Source organism: Oryctolagus cuniculus, chromosome 19, assembly GCF_051225735.1.
Source record: "Oryctolagus cuniculus isolate XC-2025 breed Fujian yellow rabbit chromosome 19, ASM5122573v1, whole genome shotgun sequence".
Lineage (NCBI taxonomy): Eukaryota > Metazoa > Chordata > Mammalia > Lagomorpha > Leporidae > Oryctolagus > Oryctolagus cuniculus.
Genome location: NC_142885.1, coordinates 11,083,769 through 11,102,162, shown reverse-complemented (window position 1 = coordinate 11,102,162; position 18,394 = coordinate 11,083,769). Strand labels below are relative to the sequence as shown.

Below are 18,394 nucleotides of genomic sequence, written 5' to 3'. Positions count from 1 at the left end.
TATGGGGGGGTGTGCTGGGGGTGGCAGAGGAAGGAGAGGAGTCCAGAACGCTCAGCAGGTGGCCAGGCCTGGGTGGAGCTGGTCCCCAGGGGAAGGGGGCCTGGGGATGTCCCCTCTGTAGCCAGCGAGGCCCCTGGGGACAGTGTCATAGAACCCAAGGTCCACGGCGCAAAATGCATATCGTACATCCAGAAGCCAGTAACACAGTCGCCTGTCGTCACTGTCCAGTGTTCTCTACTCTGCACAGCTGCACCCCTGTACTTTTTACTTATTTGAAAGGCAGAGTGACAGAGACAGAGAGAGACAGATCTTCCGTCACTGCCTGCAATGGCTGGGGCCGGGACTCCACCTGGATCTCCCGTGTGGGTGGCAGGGGCCCAGGGTCGTTCAGCTGTCACCTGCGGCCTCCCAGGTGTGTCAGCAGGGAGCTGACCCCAGCCCCTCACTCCGGGATGCTGGCGTCCACAGCGCCCGCCCCACAGCCTGGTGGTGCCGCCGGAGTGTTTGCATCAGCGGCCCCCACCCCAGCACGTGGGTTACGCCCTGTCCCCACTGTTGTGCCAAGAATCTCAGCTCCGTGGGACACGCACTTGAGCCCGATGCCTGCTCTCTGGTTCTTCCCCGTTTCTATGGTTACAGACATTTCTATAGCAACTAGTCGGAGCGCTCCGATGATCGATGCCCTGTCCCACATGGGAGTGCCAATTCCGTCCCGGCTCCCCTGCTTCGTATCCAGTTCTCTGCCGATGGCCCAGGTACCTGGCCCCTGCCAACCACGCGAGAGACCCAGCCTGGTCCAACCCGAGTTGTTGGGTCATTTGAGGAGTGAACGGCGGATGGAAGCTCTCTCTCACTCGCTCACTCTCTCTCTCTGCAACTCTCCTTTTCAAATAAATTTTTTTTTTTTTGACAGGCAGAGTGGACAGTGAGAGAGAGAGACAGAGAGAAAGGTCTTCCTTTGCCGTTGGTTCACCCTCCAATGGCCGCCGCTGCAGCAGGCGCACCGCGCTGATCCGATGGCAGGAGCCAGGATCCAGGTGCTTTTCCTGGTCTCCCATGGGGTGCAGGGCCCAAGCACCTGGGCCATCCTCCACTGCACTCCCTGGCCACAGCAGAGAGCTGGCCTGGAAGAGGGGCAACTGGGACAGAATCCGGCGCCCCGACCGGGACTAGAACCCGGTGTGCCGGCGCCGCAAGGTGGAGGATTAGCCTATTGAGCCACGGCGCCGGCCCTTCAAATAAATTAAAAAAAAAAAAAAACTTTTTAAAAATTGTACTTGTCTAAAAGGAGTTTCGTATCACAGAGTTGGGGCTCGGAGGGCGTAGAGAGTTCACAGGGTCAGCGGGGCCCAGGCGGCCCCTCCCTGGCCCTCTGGAGTGGGGTGGGGGTGTCCGGGCTCGGCTTGGTGACAGAAGGGGGTTGCTGTCCCTAGACCCCCTCCCTGGGCCTGCGGACTGGGCCCCCAGCCGGTTGCCTAGGAGGAAGGGGCACCTGGGAGGGGCCGGAAGCAGCCAACCCCAGCCCCGTGCGAATGCCGAGCCCGGAAGCTGGGCCTGGCTGTGGGGCTCCGAGAGGGACGGACGGTTCCAGCTGCTGCTGCCCCAGGTCTAGCCGGGGACGGGACTGGGTGAGTGGGGTGGGGGCGGAGCAAGGGTGCCCCTGTGGCTCAGGCAGGAAGACTCCCCAGCTGACTCCAGAGGCCCCCGCGGATGGGGGGGTTGGGGGCTGGGGTTTGGGTGGTCTGCAGAGACAGCCCCAGGTCACCCGTCCTGCAGCTCGCCCCAGGGCTGGGCCAGTCTAGGTCCCCCAGGGGGGTGGCTGACCCGGGTGCACAATCGCTGTAGCACTCCTCTGTAGGAGGCAGGTGGGACGTCCCCGGTGGGACTCAGGGCCAGGACTCAGCCCCTGGCTCAACAGCTGCCACCCAATGACTGCCCCCCCCATCCCAAACTGGTGGGAAGGTGGAGACACAACCCCACCCCCACTCCCTCCCCCACCCTGGCTGTGCCACTGCTCTCCCTCTTTAAGCAAATAGTAGGCACCTGCTACCTGCTGAGGGCCAAGGGATGAAGCCCCGTCCCCCGCTCCCCTGGCCCCCTGGCCTGGGCTTTTGGAGTGGAAGGGGGGCTGCAGGAGGCAGCACCAAGCCCACCCACCTTCCTGCTCCTCTCCATGTGGGGGTGGGCTGGGGGCGCTGTGGCAGGTGCTGTCGGGGGAGGGTGGGGTCTGAGCTCTGGGCAGCAAGGCTGGACACGAAGGCCCCTCTGGCCCCCAGACCAGGTCCTCGTCCCCACCTCCCCCCATCCCCAGGTGAGGCTGGGAGGAGCGAGGTCAGGTGGGCGTGGTCTGGGGCAGGTGCACTGGGGAATTGGCCTGGGCAGGGCGGCCAGACCTGGTGGGAAGGGGGTGGAGCCCGCCCTGTGGCCCTCACCATTTTACCCATGGTGCCCCCCTCAGCCCCCCAGCAAGGGACACAGGACATCCCTGCACCTGCCAGCGTCCCCGAGAGAGGCTTCCACCGCACGCTGATGGCCAGCTGGGTGTGCTACCCCGGCGGTCAGGCCAGCAGCCAGCGCCAAGGCCTCTGGGTGGGCAAGGGCACCTGCTGCTCCCGGACCACCAGGGGCTTCAACCACCCCCCTGCCCCACCCTGCCAGACTCGGGTCCCTCCAGGTTAGCGGCTCTACTCAGGCTCCAGCTCTGCCAGTGAGAGGGGAGGCAGGGAGTGGGGGCCAGAGAGGTGATTTCTCCCACTGTGCTGGAGTAGGGGTCTCCGTGGGCCATCTGGGCCACACAGGTGACCCCCCAGGTGGGGCCTCCTAGCCTGGGCCCAGTCTCCCCTCACGAAGGGCTTGACCCACTCATGTTCCATGATGGAGATTTTATGCAGCCCAGCCCATTTCCCAGATTGGGACGCTGAGGCCCAGAGAGTGAGGGGTGCACCTGAAGTCACACAGCTGATCCCCTCCTGCTGGGTTCTAAGGCCTTTCTCTCCCCCCATCTTCCCCCCTCCCTCTCCCCCCCCAACTGTTTGTTCTGTTTATTTGAAAGGCAGAGTTGCAGAGAGAGAGGGAGGGAAAGACACAGAGAGAATCTTGCATCAGCAAGTGGCCACAATGGCCAGGGCTGAGCGAGGCCAGAGCTGGGAGCCAGGAGCTTCATCTGGGTCTTCTATGTGGGTGCCAGGGCCCCAAGCACCTGGGCCGTCTTCCGCTGCTTCTCCGGGCCATCAGCAGGGACCTGGGTTAGAAGCGGAGCAGCCGGGACTTTACACTAATGCCGGTACGGAATGCCAGCGTCACAGGTGGCGACTTAACCTGCTGTGCCACAGCCCCAGCCCTACTAAGGCTGTGCCCTTCAGCGTCTGCGCCCTCCCTGCCCCAAGCTGCTCCCCCCAGGACCTGGGAACCCAGGGGACAGCCTGGCCTGGGCACCAGGGCCTGAGGGTTTCGGGACCCCAGGGGACTTGGTCTCCTGCTCAGGGTAAAGTTCCTGGTGATGGGAACCCGTGGGGGACCCGTGGCGGAAATAGAGTGGTCAGTGAGATCTGGACACACCGGGCAAATCCTAGGGGTGGGGCGGTGGGGGGACTCCTGAGACTGGGGATAGATGGGGACGGGGGCTAGGTCAGCCTCGGTCTGCCAGCCCGGGGGGACATGGCTGGTCTGGAGGTGCCCAGGCACTCCAGGCTTCCCGGGGCCGCTGAGTGTGGGCACCGTGGTCGTCACTGCCATCCTGCTGACCGGTCCTGCCGGCCGCCCTCCTGGTCAGGGGCCAGCACTCAGGCCCCAGTGCCACCCTCAGCCCAGCCTTGCCTTGCTCCTCCTGCTGGACTGACAGTGCACTGAGCAAGGGACCCCCAAGGCTGCAGGACCTCTGGGTTCTGAGCTACTGACCCGTCCTCCCTGCTGGGAGGGCAGCCAGGTAGGATAGGGGTGCAGGTGCGTTCACCCCGCCCTCTCTCGCCCCCTGGTGGCAGAACCTGGAATTGCAAGTAAGGCACACAACAGCCTTCAGACAGAGCCCAGCTCAGAACTGGCCTATAAGAGACAGTTCCCGCCTGCTGGTTCGTTCTGGGCGGTGACCAGGGACAGGGACGGAGGAGCAGCCTGGTTCCCTCCCCTGCGAGGCGCCTGGCACCTGTGCAGTGGGTTAGGGCGCTGGGGCAGCGGCTCCTTGCTCACCTGTCTCTCCCTTTCCCACCCTACCAGAGCTTTGAGTTTCGGGTCCAGGGAGCCTGTGCACCACGTGCACAGCCCCCCAGCCCCGAGGGTGTCAGGGAGAATGCTTGAGGTTCCAGCAGACGCACCCTGGGGGGTGTGGCTGGGAGAGGGCGCAGGGCACCTGCGCCAGGTGGATGGTGGCAGGAGCCCGGGCAGGAGCAGCCACATGGTGCCGTGAGGCAGGCTGGGGTCAGGAGAGGAGGAGCTGGCTGGGCTCCCAGGTGCCCGCTCTGGGAAGGGTCCAGGGCGCTAATGGGTTTATTACCCGGAGCCTACACATCCGGCTCCTGCCTGGGAGGAAGCACTCAAGTGACCAGGGGCGGGGCGGGGCGAGGTGGGGTGGGGGACACAGATCCCCTTGCCCTGCTGTGGTCAGCCCTGGGCTCTCTGCAGCCTTCCACAAGAGCCCTGGGTCCCAGCTCGGGGGCTGGTGACCCTGGACAGGTTGCTCACCCTCTCTGTTTGGGTCTCGGTCGCCCCTTTTGTACAAGGCAAAGGTTGAGCTGAGTGCCTTAAGGCCCTGGATGTGAGCACCCTTCCCCCACACCCTGGCAGGTGACAGATGGCATTGATAAAGGCGTGGGCGGCACTGGGGGCACTGGTGAGAGTTGGGGACCCAGGACAGGCACCGCCGCCCCTGGAGATGGTCCCGGAAGCAGTGAACGGAGGCCGTGGGTGCAGGCTTGCCTGAAAGGGAGGAATGACTGGAAGAAGCCAGAAGATGAACGGCCACTCTGTCCCCCTGGGGTCCCTGTCGCACGTGGAGGGCAGGGCAGTGGGGTCCACGGGCAGCAGCCTCCTGGCTGTCTTCCACCCTCCTGGTCTCCTTGCTGGAGGGAGGACTGGACAGATGGCCCCAGAGCCCCACCTGGACACAGGGCTGCCTGAGGCTTGGGGAGGGTCTCTGCAGGCGATGCCCCCCCGAGTCTTAGAGGTCAGGGCCCCCCGAACGGCCCTTGTACCCTCTTCCTGCCTCATCTTTGAGGACGCCTCCTCCCTGAAGCCCTCCTAGGTGGACCCGACCTCCAGGTTTCAGGACTGGGAGGTGGCGTGGGTCCCCCATGCCCCCCACGCAGCCGAGCCCACAACACCCCCATCCCTTGTCACGGGAGCCTGATCACACCCTGGGCCTGCATCTTGTCCATGGGAGTCACTGGCTCCCCTCTCCCTGGGCTCATCCTGCCACCGCCTCAGCCAGGGGCCCCCCTGTCTCCCCAGCTGCCTCTCTTATGTCCTTGGCCTGCTCTGACCAGCAGGCTGGTGCCCTGGGTGGGAAGGCAGGAGCTTGGTCCAGCCCTGCACCTGCCCGGCCTGCCCTGGGCCTCCACACCCGTGGAAAGGGTGCCCAAGGTGAAGCCCCTGGCCAGCTCTGGCCTCGGAGCCATCAGTGCCTCCCCGCTCACGGCAGACACTCAGCCAGCGCTGAGTTAGGTAGTCCCGGCTGCCCAGGCCAGCCAGGGACCCGCGGCTGGGCCTCGAAGGATGAGGACAAGGCTGGTGGGGGCCCTCGGCTCCCTCCCACTGACCGCAGCCCACTCTGTGCTCTGGATCACACAGGGGACTCAGACCTGGGGACCGTGACCATGACCGTGAGTCCCAGGGCCACGGGCCTGCTGACGTCAGCCTGGTGGGCAGATGGAACTCTTCCTGCTGCCTCCCTCCCTCCTTCCTTCTCTCCCTCCCTCCTTCTCCCCCACCCTCTCTCCCTCTCTCTCCCCTCCCTCCCTCTCTCTCCCTCCCCCTCCCTCTTTCTCTCCCTCCCTCTCTCTCTCCCCCCTCCCTCCTTCTCCCCCACCCTCTCTCCCTCTCTCTCCCCTCCCTCCCTCTCTCTCCCTCCCCCTCCCTCTTTCTCTCCCTCCCTCTCTCTCTCCCCCCTCCCTCCTTCTCCCCCACCCTCTCTCCCTCTCTCTCCCCTCCCTCCCTCTCTCTCCCTCTCTCTCCCCCCTCTCCCCTCTCCCCCCTTCCCTCCCTCCCTCCCTCCCTCTCTCTCTCTCTCCCTCCCTCTCTCACTCTCTCCCTTCCTCTCTCTCTCTCCCTCCCTCTTTCCCCCTCTCCCTCCCTCTCTCTCTCCCTCTCTGTCCCTCCCTCTCTCTCCCCCTCTCCCCCTTCCCCTCCCCCTCTCCCGCCCTCTCCCTCCATTTTCCTCCTATCTCTTTTCTCTATTTTTCTTTTTTTTTTTTAATTTATTTATTTTTTTGACAGGCAGAGTGGACAGTGAGAGAGAGAGAGAGACAGAGAGAAAGGTCTTCCTTTGCCGTTGGTTCACCCTCCAAAGGCCGCCGCGGCCGGTGTGCTGCGGCTGGCGCGCTGTGGCCGGCCGGCGCACCGTGCTGATCCGATGGCAGGAGCCAGGTGCTTCTCCTGGTCTCCCATGGGGTGCAGGGCCCAAGCACTTGGGCCATCCTCCACTGCACTCCCTGGCCACAGCAGAGAGCTGGCCTGGAAGAGGGGCAACCGGGACAGAATCTGGTGCCCCGACCAGGACTAGAACCCGGTGTGCCGGCGCCGCAAGGCGGAGGATTAGCCTAGTGAGCTGTGGCGCCGGCCTCTTTTCTCTATTTTTGACTCTGAGCAGCCGTGGGAACTGGGTCTGACTTCCTGAGGGGCAGCCGCCCAGGTGGGGAGCGTGGCTGCTCCCTGGGCTCCTGCCCCGGATGTGGGTCCCCTCAGAAGGGGAAGGGAGAGGAGCAGGTGTGAAACCCCGAAACCACTCAGAGCTCCTCCCTCCCAAACCCCAGGTAGAGGGAGGGGTGAAGGTCTCTCTTTCGTCCTCCAATGCCCAGCTGTGCCCCGCAGCTGGAACCCCCCCCCCCGGCTGCACAGGGGTGCATTTGCTCCCATTCTTTGGCCTGGGACCTGGCTCTCACGGCGGAGTCTGGCGGCCTGGGGAGGCTGGGAGCCTGGGAGCCGGGCACACAGCCTGGGGGGGCACCTGCAGGGCATACACTCGCAGGGGTGTGGCCTGAGATGGGGGCGGTCTTGGGGCTCCAGCTGCGGGCCCCTCCTCCCAGGGAGGACAGCCGGTCCCGGTGAGCACCCAGGGCCCTTCAGTGGGCCCAGGCTGGGGTGCGGGCTGTTTCTGGCTCCCCGCACCCTGGGGCCGCTCCCAAGTCACAAGGACAACGGCCCAGGGGCTCCTGCAGGCTGTGCCTCACCCTCTCCCCCAGTCCCCTGGCCTGGAGCCCAACCCTCCTCCCCCTCCCGCACCTGTGACCCCAGCCGAACTGTTCTGAACCCTGTGGATTTAGAAATGGGTCTGTCCCTCCCCCCTCCCCTGTTCCCAGGTGGCCAAGGGACCGAGGGAGACGGATGTGGGGACTTCGCAGCCCCCGCCATGCTTTATCTCAGCTGGGGGCACCCACTCCCCATCCCCTCACCGTGGGAACCTGGAGCCCCCTGGACAACGCCATGGTCAGTCTGAGGACGGTCAGCGCCATCAGGGGGGTGGGACACAGGGGTGGAGACCGAGCTGGGCTGGGGAGGCGGGGTGGGGGTCTCGCGGGGGGGTGTCTCTGGGAAGGGAGGGGGGGGAGCCGGGGGCCTGGGACGCCAGGGCTGGAGGAACCCCAGAGGCAGGGGTGTCCAACCCGCACCGCTTCCCACCCCCAGAACCTTGACCCCCAGAGGCAGCCCCCCCGGGGGGCCCTTCCCTCGCCCCGCCCCCACCCCCAGCTTCCTCTGCGAGAGGATGGGGCAGGGCACTCCCTCCCACTGTCTGTCAGGAAGGTTCTGGAGGTTAATGAGGGCGAGGCACGGAACCGCGCTGGGGGGACTGGCTTCTGGGAAAAGAGGAACCGGGTCTGGGCCCAGGGCCAAGGGCGGGGTGCAGCACGGCCACCAAGCCACTCCCAGAGGGGGTCTCCGCCGCTGTCAGAGGCGTGGAATGGAGTGGGAGACCCTGCCCGCCCACCGGGGGCCGTGGGGGAGGCTGTGGCCCATGGAGTCTCGGTTGTCCCCAAGGGTTTGAGTCTGGGACGATGGATGAACGTGTCCCGAGTCCCATCCGGGCCCTGGGGACCACCGGGCCCGTTCTAGGCTGCCCCCAGCTCAAGCAGAGGCTGAGCCGGACGCGTCCCCAGAGAGGGGACATTGTTCTCTGCTGCTCTCCCCCACCCCATCTTTCTGGCAGCCCCTGACCCCAGCTCTCTGTCCTCCTGGGCCACAATGTCTGTGCTCGGGGCAAGGAGGTGGCCAGGCTGCAGGGGGAGGGGCCCCAGCAGACTGTCCCCAGATGCTGCGACGGGAGTGGTCAGCCTGTGGGGAGAAAACTCTGTGCACCCTCAGGAGAAAGGGGGGGGGAGGGCGAGAGGGAGAGAGAGAGAGAGAGAGAGAGATAGAGTGATAGAGAGCTTCCGCTGGTTCACTCCCCAAATAGTGGCAATGGCTGGGGCTGTACCAGGCTGAAGCCAGGAGCTCAGAACTCCATCCAGGTCTCCCCTGTGGGTGGCAGGGGCCCAAGTACTTGGGCCATCTTCTGCTGCTTTCCCAGGTGCGTTAGCAAGGAGCTGGATGGGAGGTGGAGCAGCGGGGACTCGAACCGGGCACTGGTTGCAGGCAGCAGCTTGACCTGCTGGGCCACGACGCCAGCTGGGCCACAACCCAGGCTACTCTGCTCCTTAGCTACCCCAGTGGTCCCTTCAGGCTGGCTGGGAGGGCCCTCTGGGCAGGGGTGGGGCCAGGGGGGCAGTTCTTCCCTGGGGAAACTGGGAGAAGGCGGATCCGCAGTTGGCTGCGGGAGGTGGTGAACAGAGACAGGAGGGGCAGGAGGGAAATGTACATTCAGCCAGGACCCAGAAGTTCCACTCCTGGCTGTTTGCCTAGGCCTGGTCAGGCTGCAGAGGACACGGGCAGGAATGTTCTAGCAGCCGCCGGCATCACAGCCCCAGAGGACACACAGAGACACCGAGCAAGCTGTGGGCACACACCAGGGGGCAGCTCTCCCTCCAGTGTGTGCGAGAACAGAAGCCAGGAGGAAAGGAGGTGGTAGAGCCCCCTCATCTGCTTCTGCGAGCCACAGTTAAGCCCCTGCCTGCGATGCCAGCATCCCACAGGGCCACTGGTTCGAGTCCCGGCTGCTCCACTTCCAGTCCAGCTCCCTGCACCTGGGAAAGCAGTGGAAGATGACCCAGGTGCTTGGGCCCCTGCACCTGTAGAGGAGACCTGGATGTCCTGGCTTCGGACTGACCCAGCCCCGGCTGGGTTGGGGGCATTTGGGGAGTGAACCAGTGAGTGGAAGAAAGATCTCTCTCTGTCTCTCTAACTCTGCAATAAATAACAGCCCGTCTGATGAGCGATGAACGGGCAGGTGCCGTATGCGGCGTGGAGACGCTTGACACAGTCTGGGTGCACATCCAGGGCCTGGGCGGAGAGGCCGGCGCCGGGTTTCACCACACTGCTCGGAATGGCACACCATTGAGGCTCTCCTTCTAGAATTGGTCTGGAACTTTCTAGAATTTTTCAGTGCATGCTTGACATTGAGTGACAGCAATCAAGGAAGACCACTGTATACTTCCACTCCTGTGAAGATGGACGCATGGTAATGAGAATACAGCCAGGGGGCGGGGTGACCGGGATGGGGCGTGGGCGGGCCTCCTGGGCTGGACCTGGGAGGTGGGGCCCAGGGGTAGGCGCTAGCTGTTCAGGTGGGGCCACGTAGGGGATCCTGTGTTTGTTCATCAGGAGTCTATAGAGTGTGCCAGAAAGTTGTGGGCAGGAAGAGACGGGGGGGTGGGGGAGGTGGGGGCGAGGCCCGCCACAGAGAAGGCCAATGCTGGGACAAAGTGGGGGCCCCTGCAGGGAGGCAGCGAAGGCTTGGGCTGCAGCTAGAGGCCAGGGTCCCCGGTCCCCAACCTGCACGGGGCACTGTGCGGGCAGAGGAAGGGGGTGGCTGTGGGGGGTGCCCAGCCGCCGGGAGGGGCCCATAGAGGAGCATGGCGTGGGCGGGATCCCCCTCCCCGCCCCCCCTGCTGTAGCTCCCTCTTCCACCCAAGGCTCCTGGCTCCTGTCTGGGGCACAGGCGAGGCTGTGGCGCCAGCAACTGTGACAGATTTACGTTCTGCAGCTGCACTGGCCCTGTCCCAAATCTGGTCCTGCCTGGGGTGCCAGAGGCCAGCCCTTCTCCTTCAAGTCCAGCCCCGGGGGCTGCCTCTTCCAGGAAGCCCACCCAGGGCACCTCCAGGCTCGGGGAAGGAGGTGCCCTTGGCTACTGTCAGAAACTGTGGCCAAGAGCCGGACCCAGTTGTGGGCTGGCAGGTGACACCCAGGACTCCTGTCTTCTGTCCCTTGTCTGGCCAGCCTCAGTTTCCCACTTGGGGAAGCACCCACAGTGCCCAGGGCTGAGGGGAGCAGCTCTTGGGGGTCTCCGAGAAAGAGGAAGCCCACGCAGGTCATCTCGTGGTTCAGGGCTGCGGCCACTCTCTGCCGACCACTGGAATCCCCGGCCCCCCAGGGCACCTGAGGGACGCCTGTCCCCAACCTGTACCAGCTTCTGCCCACCCTGACCTCCGCTGAAGCCCGGGGGCCCTGCACCCTGCGCCTTCCCACCCCACCCCCGCAAGGGTCCCCGGGGGCGAGCTGGGGGGCGGGATTCTCTTCTCTCTGCCCCACCTCGGTCTGCGGTCTAGGAGCAGCCCTCTGTCCTTGTATTTTGATTTTTTTTATTTTGATTTTATTTATTTATTTTTATTTGAAAGGCAGAGAGAGAGAGAGAGGACTTGCATCTGCTGGATCACTCAGCAGGTGGCTGGGATTGGGGGTGGAGTCGGCACTTGAACGCAGACCTCTGATAGGGAACAAAAAGCAGTCTTCCCAGCTGGGCCGGGCTCCTGCCCCACCCCCGTCCCCCTGTCCTCATATTTTCTCCTGATTTCCTGTCTCTCTGCTTCCGGTGCTTTCTCCTTCCATGTCTGTCCTCCAGGGAGGCCGGAGCCATGACTGCAGCTCCCTGCCTGGGGGGTGGACTGAGCCCCGGGCGTCTACTCCTGGAGTCCTTGGCGAGGTCCCGGGCATGGAGGCGTGGCCTGCACAGGCCAGGAAAGGGGGCTGTGGCACCCGGCCCTACTGCCCCGAGGGCATCCCTGGAGTTCTGGCCCAGAAGGGGCCACCTGTGGCCTGGTGACCAGGAGTCAAGGAGACTGGGCCACCGTCACACAGCAGGTGCCACCGAGTAGGGCAGCCGGGACCCTCACTCTCCACTGCGGGCCTCTGTTTGAAGACCATGATTTGAGGGGCCGGCGCTGTGGCATAGGGGGCTGAGCCGCTGCCTGTGGCGCCGGCATCCCATACCATATGGGCACCGGATCATGTCCCGGCTGCTCCTCTTCCCATCCAGCCGGGTCAGGTGCCGGGAGCCACGGCCGGAGCCTGGTGGGGCAGGGGCAGTTGGCCCGGTTGGCCTTGTGGGCAAGATGTCCACGGGCATAAAAAATCCTTGAGGGGGCAGAAATGCACTGGTTCCAGAATGCTGGCATTGCAACACTCAGACCAGTAAATGTCTTCCTGTCCTCGTGTGAGCTTCGTCCATTGCTGACCTTGGTGTTTCCAAACGTGACCCTGCACATGAGAACCATCTGGAAGCCTCATTGTCTCGCTCTGGAAGAATTCCCGGGATTCCTAAGAACACGTGATGTTTGTACAGAAACCGAGGCCAGCAGCAAATCAACTGAGCGACTTGTAGCCAGATAGCTTCAAAAACAGCTATAAAATTCTTCTCGCGTGTTTCTGCAGGGGGCCGGTGCTGTGGCTTAGCAGGTTAAGCTGCTGTCTGTAGCGTTGGCATTCCATGTGGTCGCCAGTTCAAGTCCTGGCTGTTCCATTTCTGATCCAGCTCCCCACTAATGCGCCTGGGAAAGCAGCAGAGGATGGCCCGAGTGCTTGGGCCCCTGCACCCACGTGGGAGACCCGGAGGAAGCTCCTGACTCCCGGCTTCAGCCTGGCCCAGCCCTGGTTGTTGTGGCCATGTGGGGAATGAACCAGCGAATGGAAGACCTCTCTCTCTCTCTCTCTCTCTCTCTCTCTCTCTGCCTCTCTTTTTTCTCTATAATTCTGACTTTCAAGTGAATACATAATTTTTTTTAATTTTTTTATTTTTTGACAGGCAGAGTGGACAGTGAGAGAGAGAGACAGAGAGAAAGGTCTTCCTTTGCCGTTGGTTCACCCTCCAATGGCCGCCGTGGCCGGTGCGCTGCGGCCGGCGCACCGCGCTGATCCGATGGCAGGAGCCAGGAGCCAGGTGCTTTTCCTGGTCTCCCATGGGGTGCAGGGCCCAAGCACCTGGGCCATCCTCCACTGCACTCCCTGGCCACAGCAGATAGCTGGCCTGGAAGAGGGGCAACCGGGACAGAATCCGGCGCCCCGACCGGGACTAGAACCTGGTGTGCCGGCGCCGCTAGGCGGAGGATTAGCCTAGTGAGCCGCGGCGCCGGCGAATACATAATTTTTAAAGATTTATTTATTTGAGAAGCAGAGAGAGAAAGAGAGAGAGAGAGAGAGAGAATCTTCCACCTGCTGGTTCACTCCCCAAATGGCTACAATAGGCAGGGCTGGGCCAGGCTGAAGCGGGAGCCTGGAACACCATCCGGGTCTCCTGTCCCGTGAACCCCCCTCCCCCACGCCGAGCCCTCCCCCATCTTCCTGCTCAACAGCGATCTGCTTGTACATACAGCAGGCGCTCCGTAAATGCTGAGTCAAGAGCCAGAGACCGAGTGAACAAATGAATGAGTGATGAGGGCTGTGGCTCGCTCGGTCAAGGGGTCCCCTCTGTAGCCCGCCACGGGCACAGGCGGAGCCAGGCTTGAGCTCCCCTCCCCCACCCGGCCCCACCCTCTGACTCACCCTCTCCCTGAGACCGGTTGCTGGGAAGGAGCTGAAGACTCGGCCTCCCTCCCTGGCTGCAGCCTGGGCTGACGCTGGTCTGCTCCATCCCTGTGCATGCAGGCCGTGGGGCAAGGGGCCATGCGGAGGGAAGGGCCTCACTTCTCAGCAGGGGTGGGGCCCCCAGCCGCCCAGCCGACCCTCCCTTCTGGAGCGGGCATGCAGCAGGACGGCCGGCACATCCCGGGGATCTCAGGGAAGTGGGGGTGACGGTACCTACCGCACAGGTTGTCACAAGAATGTGTGGGCACCAGGAGCCCAGGTGACTTCTCGTGGGCACGGAAGACTCGCCTGGTGTGACGAGGGCAAGTTCAAGATGAGCGCTGTCACTCTGTGGACCACCCAGCACAAGGACTCTCATCCTCCTCTGTCCAGGTCCCCTCCCTCCCCCGACAGGTGCTCACAGCCGTCCCTGGCTCTCCAGCCTTGAGCCGATGAGCAGCAGGTGTGACAGCAGCAGCCGGCATTGGTGTGAGACCAGGGGCAGGGCTGGCAGTGGGCGTGCCTGTGCCCCGCCGTGCCCAGGTCAGCGATGTGAGTGGGGCACTGTCCCCAGCAATGTGCCACCTTTGAGCCTGTTTTTTTGGTTTTTGTTTTTTTGGTTTTGGCTTACACTTGGTAGCCAGCCAAGGCATCCAGTTCTGAATTAGCCAGAGCAGGGAGATGAGGGCCAACACAGGTAGGCGGCCAATGGGTGGCCTCACTGAGGGTCCACCACCCACCCAGAAGGGCGTGTTCGGTCCATTCCTGTCCGCTTTGGAAGGGCTGTCCCAGGGGACGTGACAGGTCGGAGCGGGGTGCTGGACTCACGGTGGGGGAGGGAAGCCTGGCTCGGGAGCAGAACGGGCAGGGCTGAAGGCGCTGAGTCATGGCTTAGGCCACAAGGGCCATACTGGAGGCTCCATGGGGGTGAGATGGGGCTCCCGGCTTTGCTCCTGGCTGCAAGAGTTTGCAGATGGACAGAGCTGCCCTTGGGGTCAGTGAGCTTCCCAGAGTGGGGCGAGGGGCATGGCCAGCAGCAGCTTCCCCGGGGCCAGCTGTGGTCTCCCAGCTAGGGCCAGGGACAGCCTGCAGCCTGACCCCAACCATGGACTTGGCCGACCACCACTCACCAACCAGGCTTCAGAAATGGCCGGGCTGTGGGCGTCTGGTGCGTCTTTCAAGGCACTGCTTGGGACAACGACATCCGATTTCAAGTGCCTGGGTCTGAGTCCTGGCTCCACTCCCGGTTCCAGCTTCCCGCTGAGGTGCACCCTGGCCGGCCGTGGGTGATGGCTGAAACACTTGAGTCCTTGCCCTCACACGGGAGATCCAGACGAAGCTTCTAGCTTCTGGCTTCCCTTGGCTTGGCCCAGCTCCAGCTGTTTTGGCCATTTGACCCAGCAGATGGGATATCTCTGTCTCTTTCTCTCCTTCTTCCTTTCAAATAGGAAAAAAAATTTTTTATTTTAATGACCAAGACTGGGCCAGGAGCTAGGAGCTTCTTCCGGGTCTCCCATGTGGGTGACAGGGGCTCAGTCCCTTGGGCCATGTGTCCCTAGTTTCCCAGGCCATTATCAGGGAGCAGGATTGGAAGTGGAGCAGCTGGGATATGAAACCTCACTCGAGCAAGAAGGCACCAAAGCTTTTCCCCTTCCCAAGTGGCTTGGCCCTAAACCCGGGAGTGCAGAGGGAGAGAGACAGGCTCAGCAGTCATGAGAAGCTCTGTGTACTGCTCACATAAGGATTACAGCTTGCTCACGGGTGGGCTGGGGGAGGCACTGGGGAGCTGGCCCCACCGGAAGCAGGAAATTCAGCCCACCCTATGGACGCCCTGCACACAGGTACCTGCTGGCCTGGGAGTCAGTCCCCACCTGCCTCTTCCAGGTGCCAGGTCTGAGAGCCACGGGGGCCTCTGGTCTGTCTTGGAGATGATGTCCACACAGGGAAGTCGGGGTGCTTTTTATGGATAGAAATGCATGGATCCTACAGCGTGGTGCGCCGGCCGCAGCGCGCCAGCCGTGGCGGCCATTGGAGGGTGAACCAACGGCAAAGGAAGACCTTTCTCTCTGTCTCTCTCTCTCACTGTCCACTCTGCCTGTCCAAAAATAAATAAATAAAAATAAAAAAAAAGAAATGCATGGATCCCCAAGATGCATAAAGGAACCGTGAGGATAAACAGTAAGCTCAGGGCCGGCACTGTGACGTAGCAGGTAAAGCCGCCACCTGCAGTGCCAGCATCCCATATGGGCGCTGGTTTGAGTCCCAGCTGCTCCACTTCTGATTCAGCTCTCTGCTATGGCCTGGGAAAGCAGTAGAGGATGGCCCAAGTGCTTGGGCCCCTGTACCCACATGGGAGACCTGGAAGAAGCTCCTGGCTTCGGATTGGCGCAGCTCTGGCTGTTGCAGCTGTTTGGGGTGAACCAGGGGATGGAAGCCCTCTCTCTCTCTCTCTCTGCCACTGCCTCTCTGTGGCTTTGCCTTTCAAATGAATGGATGAATCTTAGGGGAAAAAAAAAACCAGTAAGCTCCTATTATAAAAGAAAACGAAGAGACACGTGATGACGAATTATGGGCCGGGACGGTGTCCAGAGCCGTGCACGGGGACCTCAGGGGAGCAGATGCCTCGGGGGACCCGTGCGTCTGGCTCACCGGCTTTTTGTTCTAAGTGTCGAGAGTCTCCGGTCTCTCTTGGATTCGGGGCGGTGTATACGTAGTGGTAGCATGGCAATAACAAAATGGGGAAAGCAAACACAACGTCACCGAAGCCGGAGCCTGTGCCAGGCACCCTCCACACACCTGCGTTGGCAGGTGCTGAAATGGAACCAGTTCATAGACTGGGCTCTGCAGTCGCGCTTGGGACAACAGCCCCAAGGGTAAGGGGGCGCCTTGGAACTCTGACCTCCGGGTAGTGGAGGGGAGACTTGGGGTCGCCTGTGTGACTCTCCATTTCCAGCAGGAGAACCTTAGCCAGCCCAGGTTCCCATGGCGAGGGGTGTCGGAGGAGTGAGTAACCGGGGTGATCATTAACATCCTCGCCAGCAGGTGCTCCGGCCCCGCCTCCGCGCCCCGCACCTCCTGCCTCCTCCCTCTGCAGCCGGGCGGTTGCAACCCAAACACCACGTTGTCGGCCCCGTTCCTGCAACCGCTCATTCATTCATTCATTCATTCCCGCGCAACAGACTGGCGAGGCCCGGGATGTCCCCGCGCGGCGGGTCCGCGCCTCCACCTCGCGCGCCTTCTCGCAGGCAAGACTCCATCCCCACCCCTGCGCGCCCGCCGCGCCGCCGCGCCCGGGGCTCCGGCCTGCAGGGGCGCCGGTCTGCGCCCCGCGCGCCCGCACGGTGTCTGCGCCTCCGCGAAGGCCCCGCCCCTCTCCCGCCCCAGGCAGCCAATGAGCACCGCGGCCCCGCATGGCCACGCCCAGCCCCGGGAACCTCCGGCCGCTGATTGGCCTACGCGGGCTCAGCGTCCCCCCGGCACGTGGGGCGGGGGCGGGGATGAATGGAGTGGAAGTGACTGCCCCGCCCCCGCGCCCGCCCCCCCGAGGCGCCCAGTCCGGCGCCCGCCCGCCCGCCGGCCCGCTGCCCGCCGCCTGCCTCCCAGGACCTCGGCGTGGGCTTCCCCGCGGTCCGGACCCGCGATGGCCAAGCGCAGCTCATTGTCCATCCGCATCGTGGAGGGGAAGAACCTGCCCGCCAAGGACATGTGAGCGCGGCGGGGGGTGGGAGCCCCAACTTTGCAGGGGCGGGGGCGCCGCCCTTCTGTGCGCCTGACCTTTTCTGGGTCCCCCAGACCAGCCAGCCGACGGGTGGAGCAGAGGCGAGGGAGGGGCGGGGGTGGCCGCGGAGGAGGAAGAGGGCACAGGACGGGGCTGGGGGGTGACAGCTGGGCAGGAGTGCCCATGAGGGCTGGGGAGTGGGGAGAGGGCTTCCCCGAGGGGAAGGGGCTTCAGGCACCAGAACTGGCGCTCACACGTCCTAGGTGAACTGCTGGGTGTGGCTGCAGGGGGCGGGGTGCCCCCTTAGAGAAAGGGGGGTCTCCCTGAGCCATTCCAGAGCCCTTGGTACTTGGGGGCATGACCCTGGCCAGGCTCTGGGGCCCAGGGGCTGTCTCGGGGCTTCTGCGCGCATGGCTGCAGCAGTGGGGTAGGGTCAGGGGGCCAGGGTGCAGGTTGCAGGGACGGGATGGGCAGGTGGTCACCGTTGCTTGTGCCCTCAGCTTTACCTGAGTCACCCCTTAAATCCTTGAACCCCACCCCCTGCATGGCCATTATCCTCGTCCCATTTTATAGATGGGTAAGCCGAGGTTCAGAGAGAGGAAGCGCTCATCCCAGGAAGCTGAGCAGGGTTTGAAGTTTTGGCCTCTTGACAGGCGCTGACATCTAGGGCTCTCCTGGTCTCTGGCCAGATGTGGTGGTGGTGGGGACAATCCTCAGTGGGTGGCAGAGATGAGCTGCCCCTTCCCCGGCTCTCCGGCTTGGTTCTGTCGCTGTCTTCCTGTGCAGCTGTCGGTAGTTTGCTCTGTTTTTGTGACCTGAGGGTTGAAATCCCTGTAGAGGGAGGGAGGGGGAAACTGACAGCCTGGGGGGGTGGTGGTGTGGCAGGAGGCAGAGGAGCCTGGAGGTGGCCCGGGGTCCAAAGTACACTGGACTCCTCTGCAGGCTCCCGGGTGCCCAGGAAGGGAGTGGGGGCGGGGCTGAGCATCTCTCTTAAGAACAATGAACCCTGTGAGCTTCCCAGCGTGCTCAGCGCCATGAGCAGTTCCAGTTCAAGGCCCCCTGGGCCGGCCGAGCTTCGCAGTTGCCATGGGAATGGCCAGGGAGGGGTGGGGGGATCTCAAGGTGGGTTTCTGTGCAGCAGGGGTGGGGTCTGTGGGGTGGGAAGGCAGATGAGCTCTGAGAGGGGTCTCGGCCCTGCCCTGTCTCTAAGCACCCCCCCCAACACACACACACACACAGACACTGGTAAGTAGGTCATCGGTGCCTCCTCTGGCTGGTGGCTGCTCGGAGGAGCGGCCCCTCCGTCTGTCGCCTCCCTCCCCATCCGAGCAGCAGCTGGCCCAGGCTCTCAGCATCCCAGGGCACAGGGACGGGGCCTCCAAGTCCCCCTGGTTCCGGCCTCTCGCTCCTCGTCCTGTCCCCCACTCACGTGTCCTCTCCACCCCTGCCCATGGTGACTGGAGCTCACAGGGCTGACTGCCAGCTGTGTCGGCCCAGCCCCTACTCCACCTGGCCAGCTCAGCCCCTGCTAGAGGGCCACTGCCCTCCGCAGCCCCCTGCCTGGCACAGCCAGCGGCCTCCTGCCATCTGCAATCTGTT

General features: G+C 63.5%; 1 protein-coding gene across 7 annotated transcripts in view; it reads left to right on the top strand.

Moving 5' to 3' along the window:
- The first annotated feature begins 1,525 nt into the window (after positions 1–1,525).
- The window catches only part of LOC103346668 (ras GTPase-activating protein 4), a 34,759-nt gene continuing 17,890 nt past the window's right edge, over positions 1,526–18,394 (top strand). The window contains exons 1-4 of one of the 7 annotated variants that reach the window (XM_089321080.1): positions 1,526–1,628; positions 7,509–7,635; positions 9,676–9,760; positions 16,117–16,782. In XM_089321080.1, coding sequence (XP_089177206.1) covers positions 1,533–1,628; positions 7,509–7,635; positions 9,676–9,760; positions 16,117–16,782 — 974 coding nt within the window. In that variant the 5' untranslated portion in view covers positions 1,526–1,532. Of the gene's footprint in view, positions 1,629–7,508; positions 7,636–9,675; positions 9,761–16,116; positions 16,783–18,394 lie in introns of those variants that run through there. The other 6 variants (XM_089321081.1, XR_016225840.1, XM_089321078.1 and 3 more) reach the window with 6 other exon arrangements.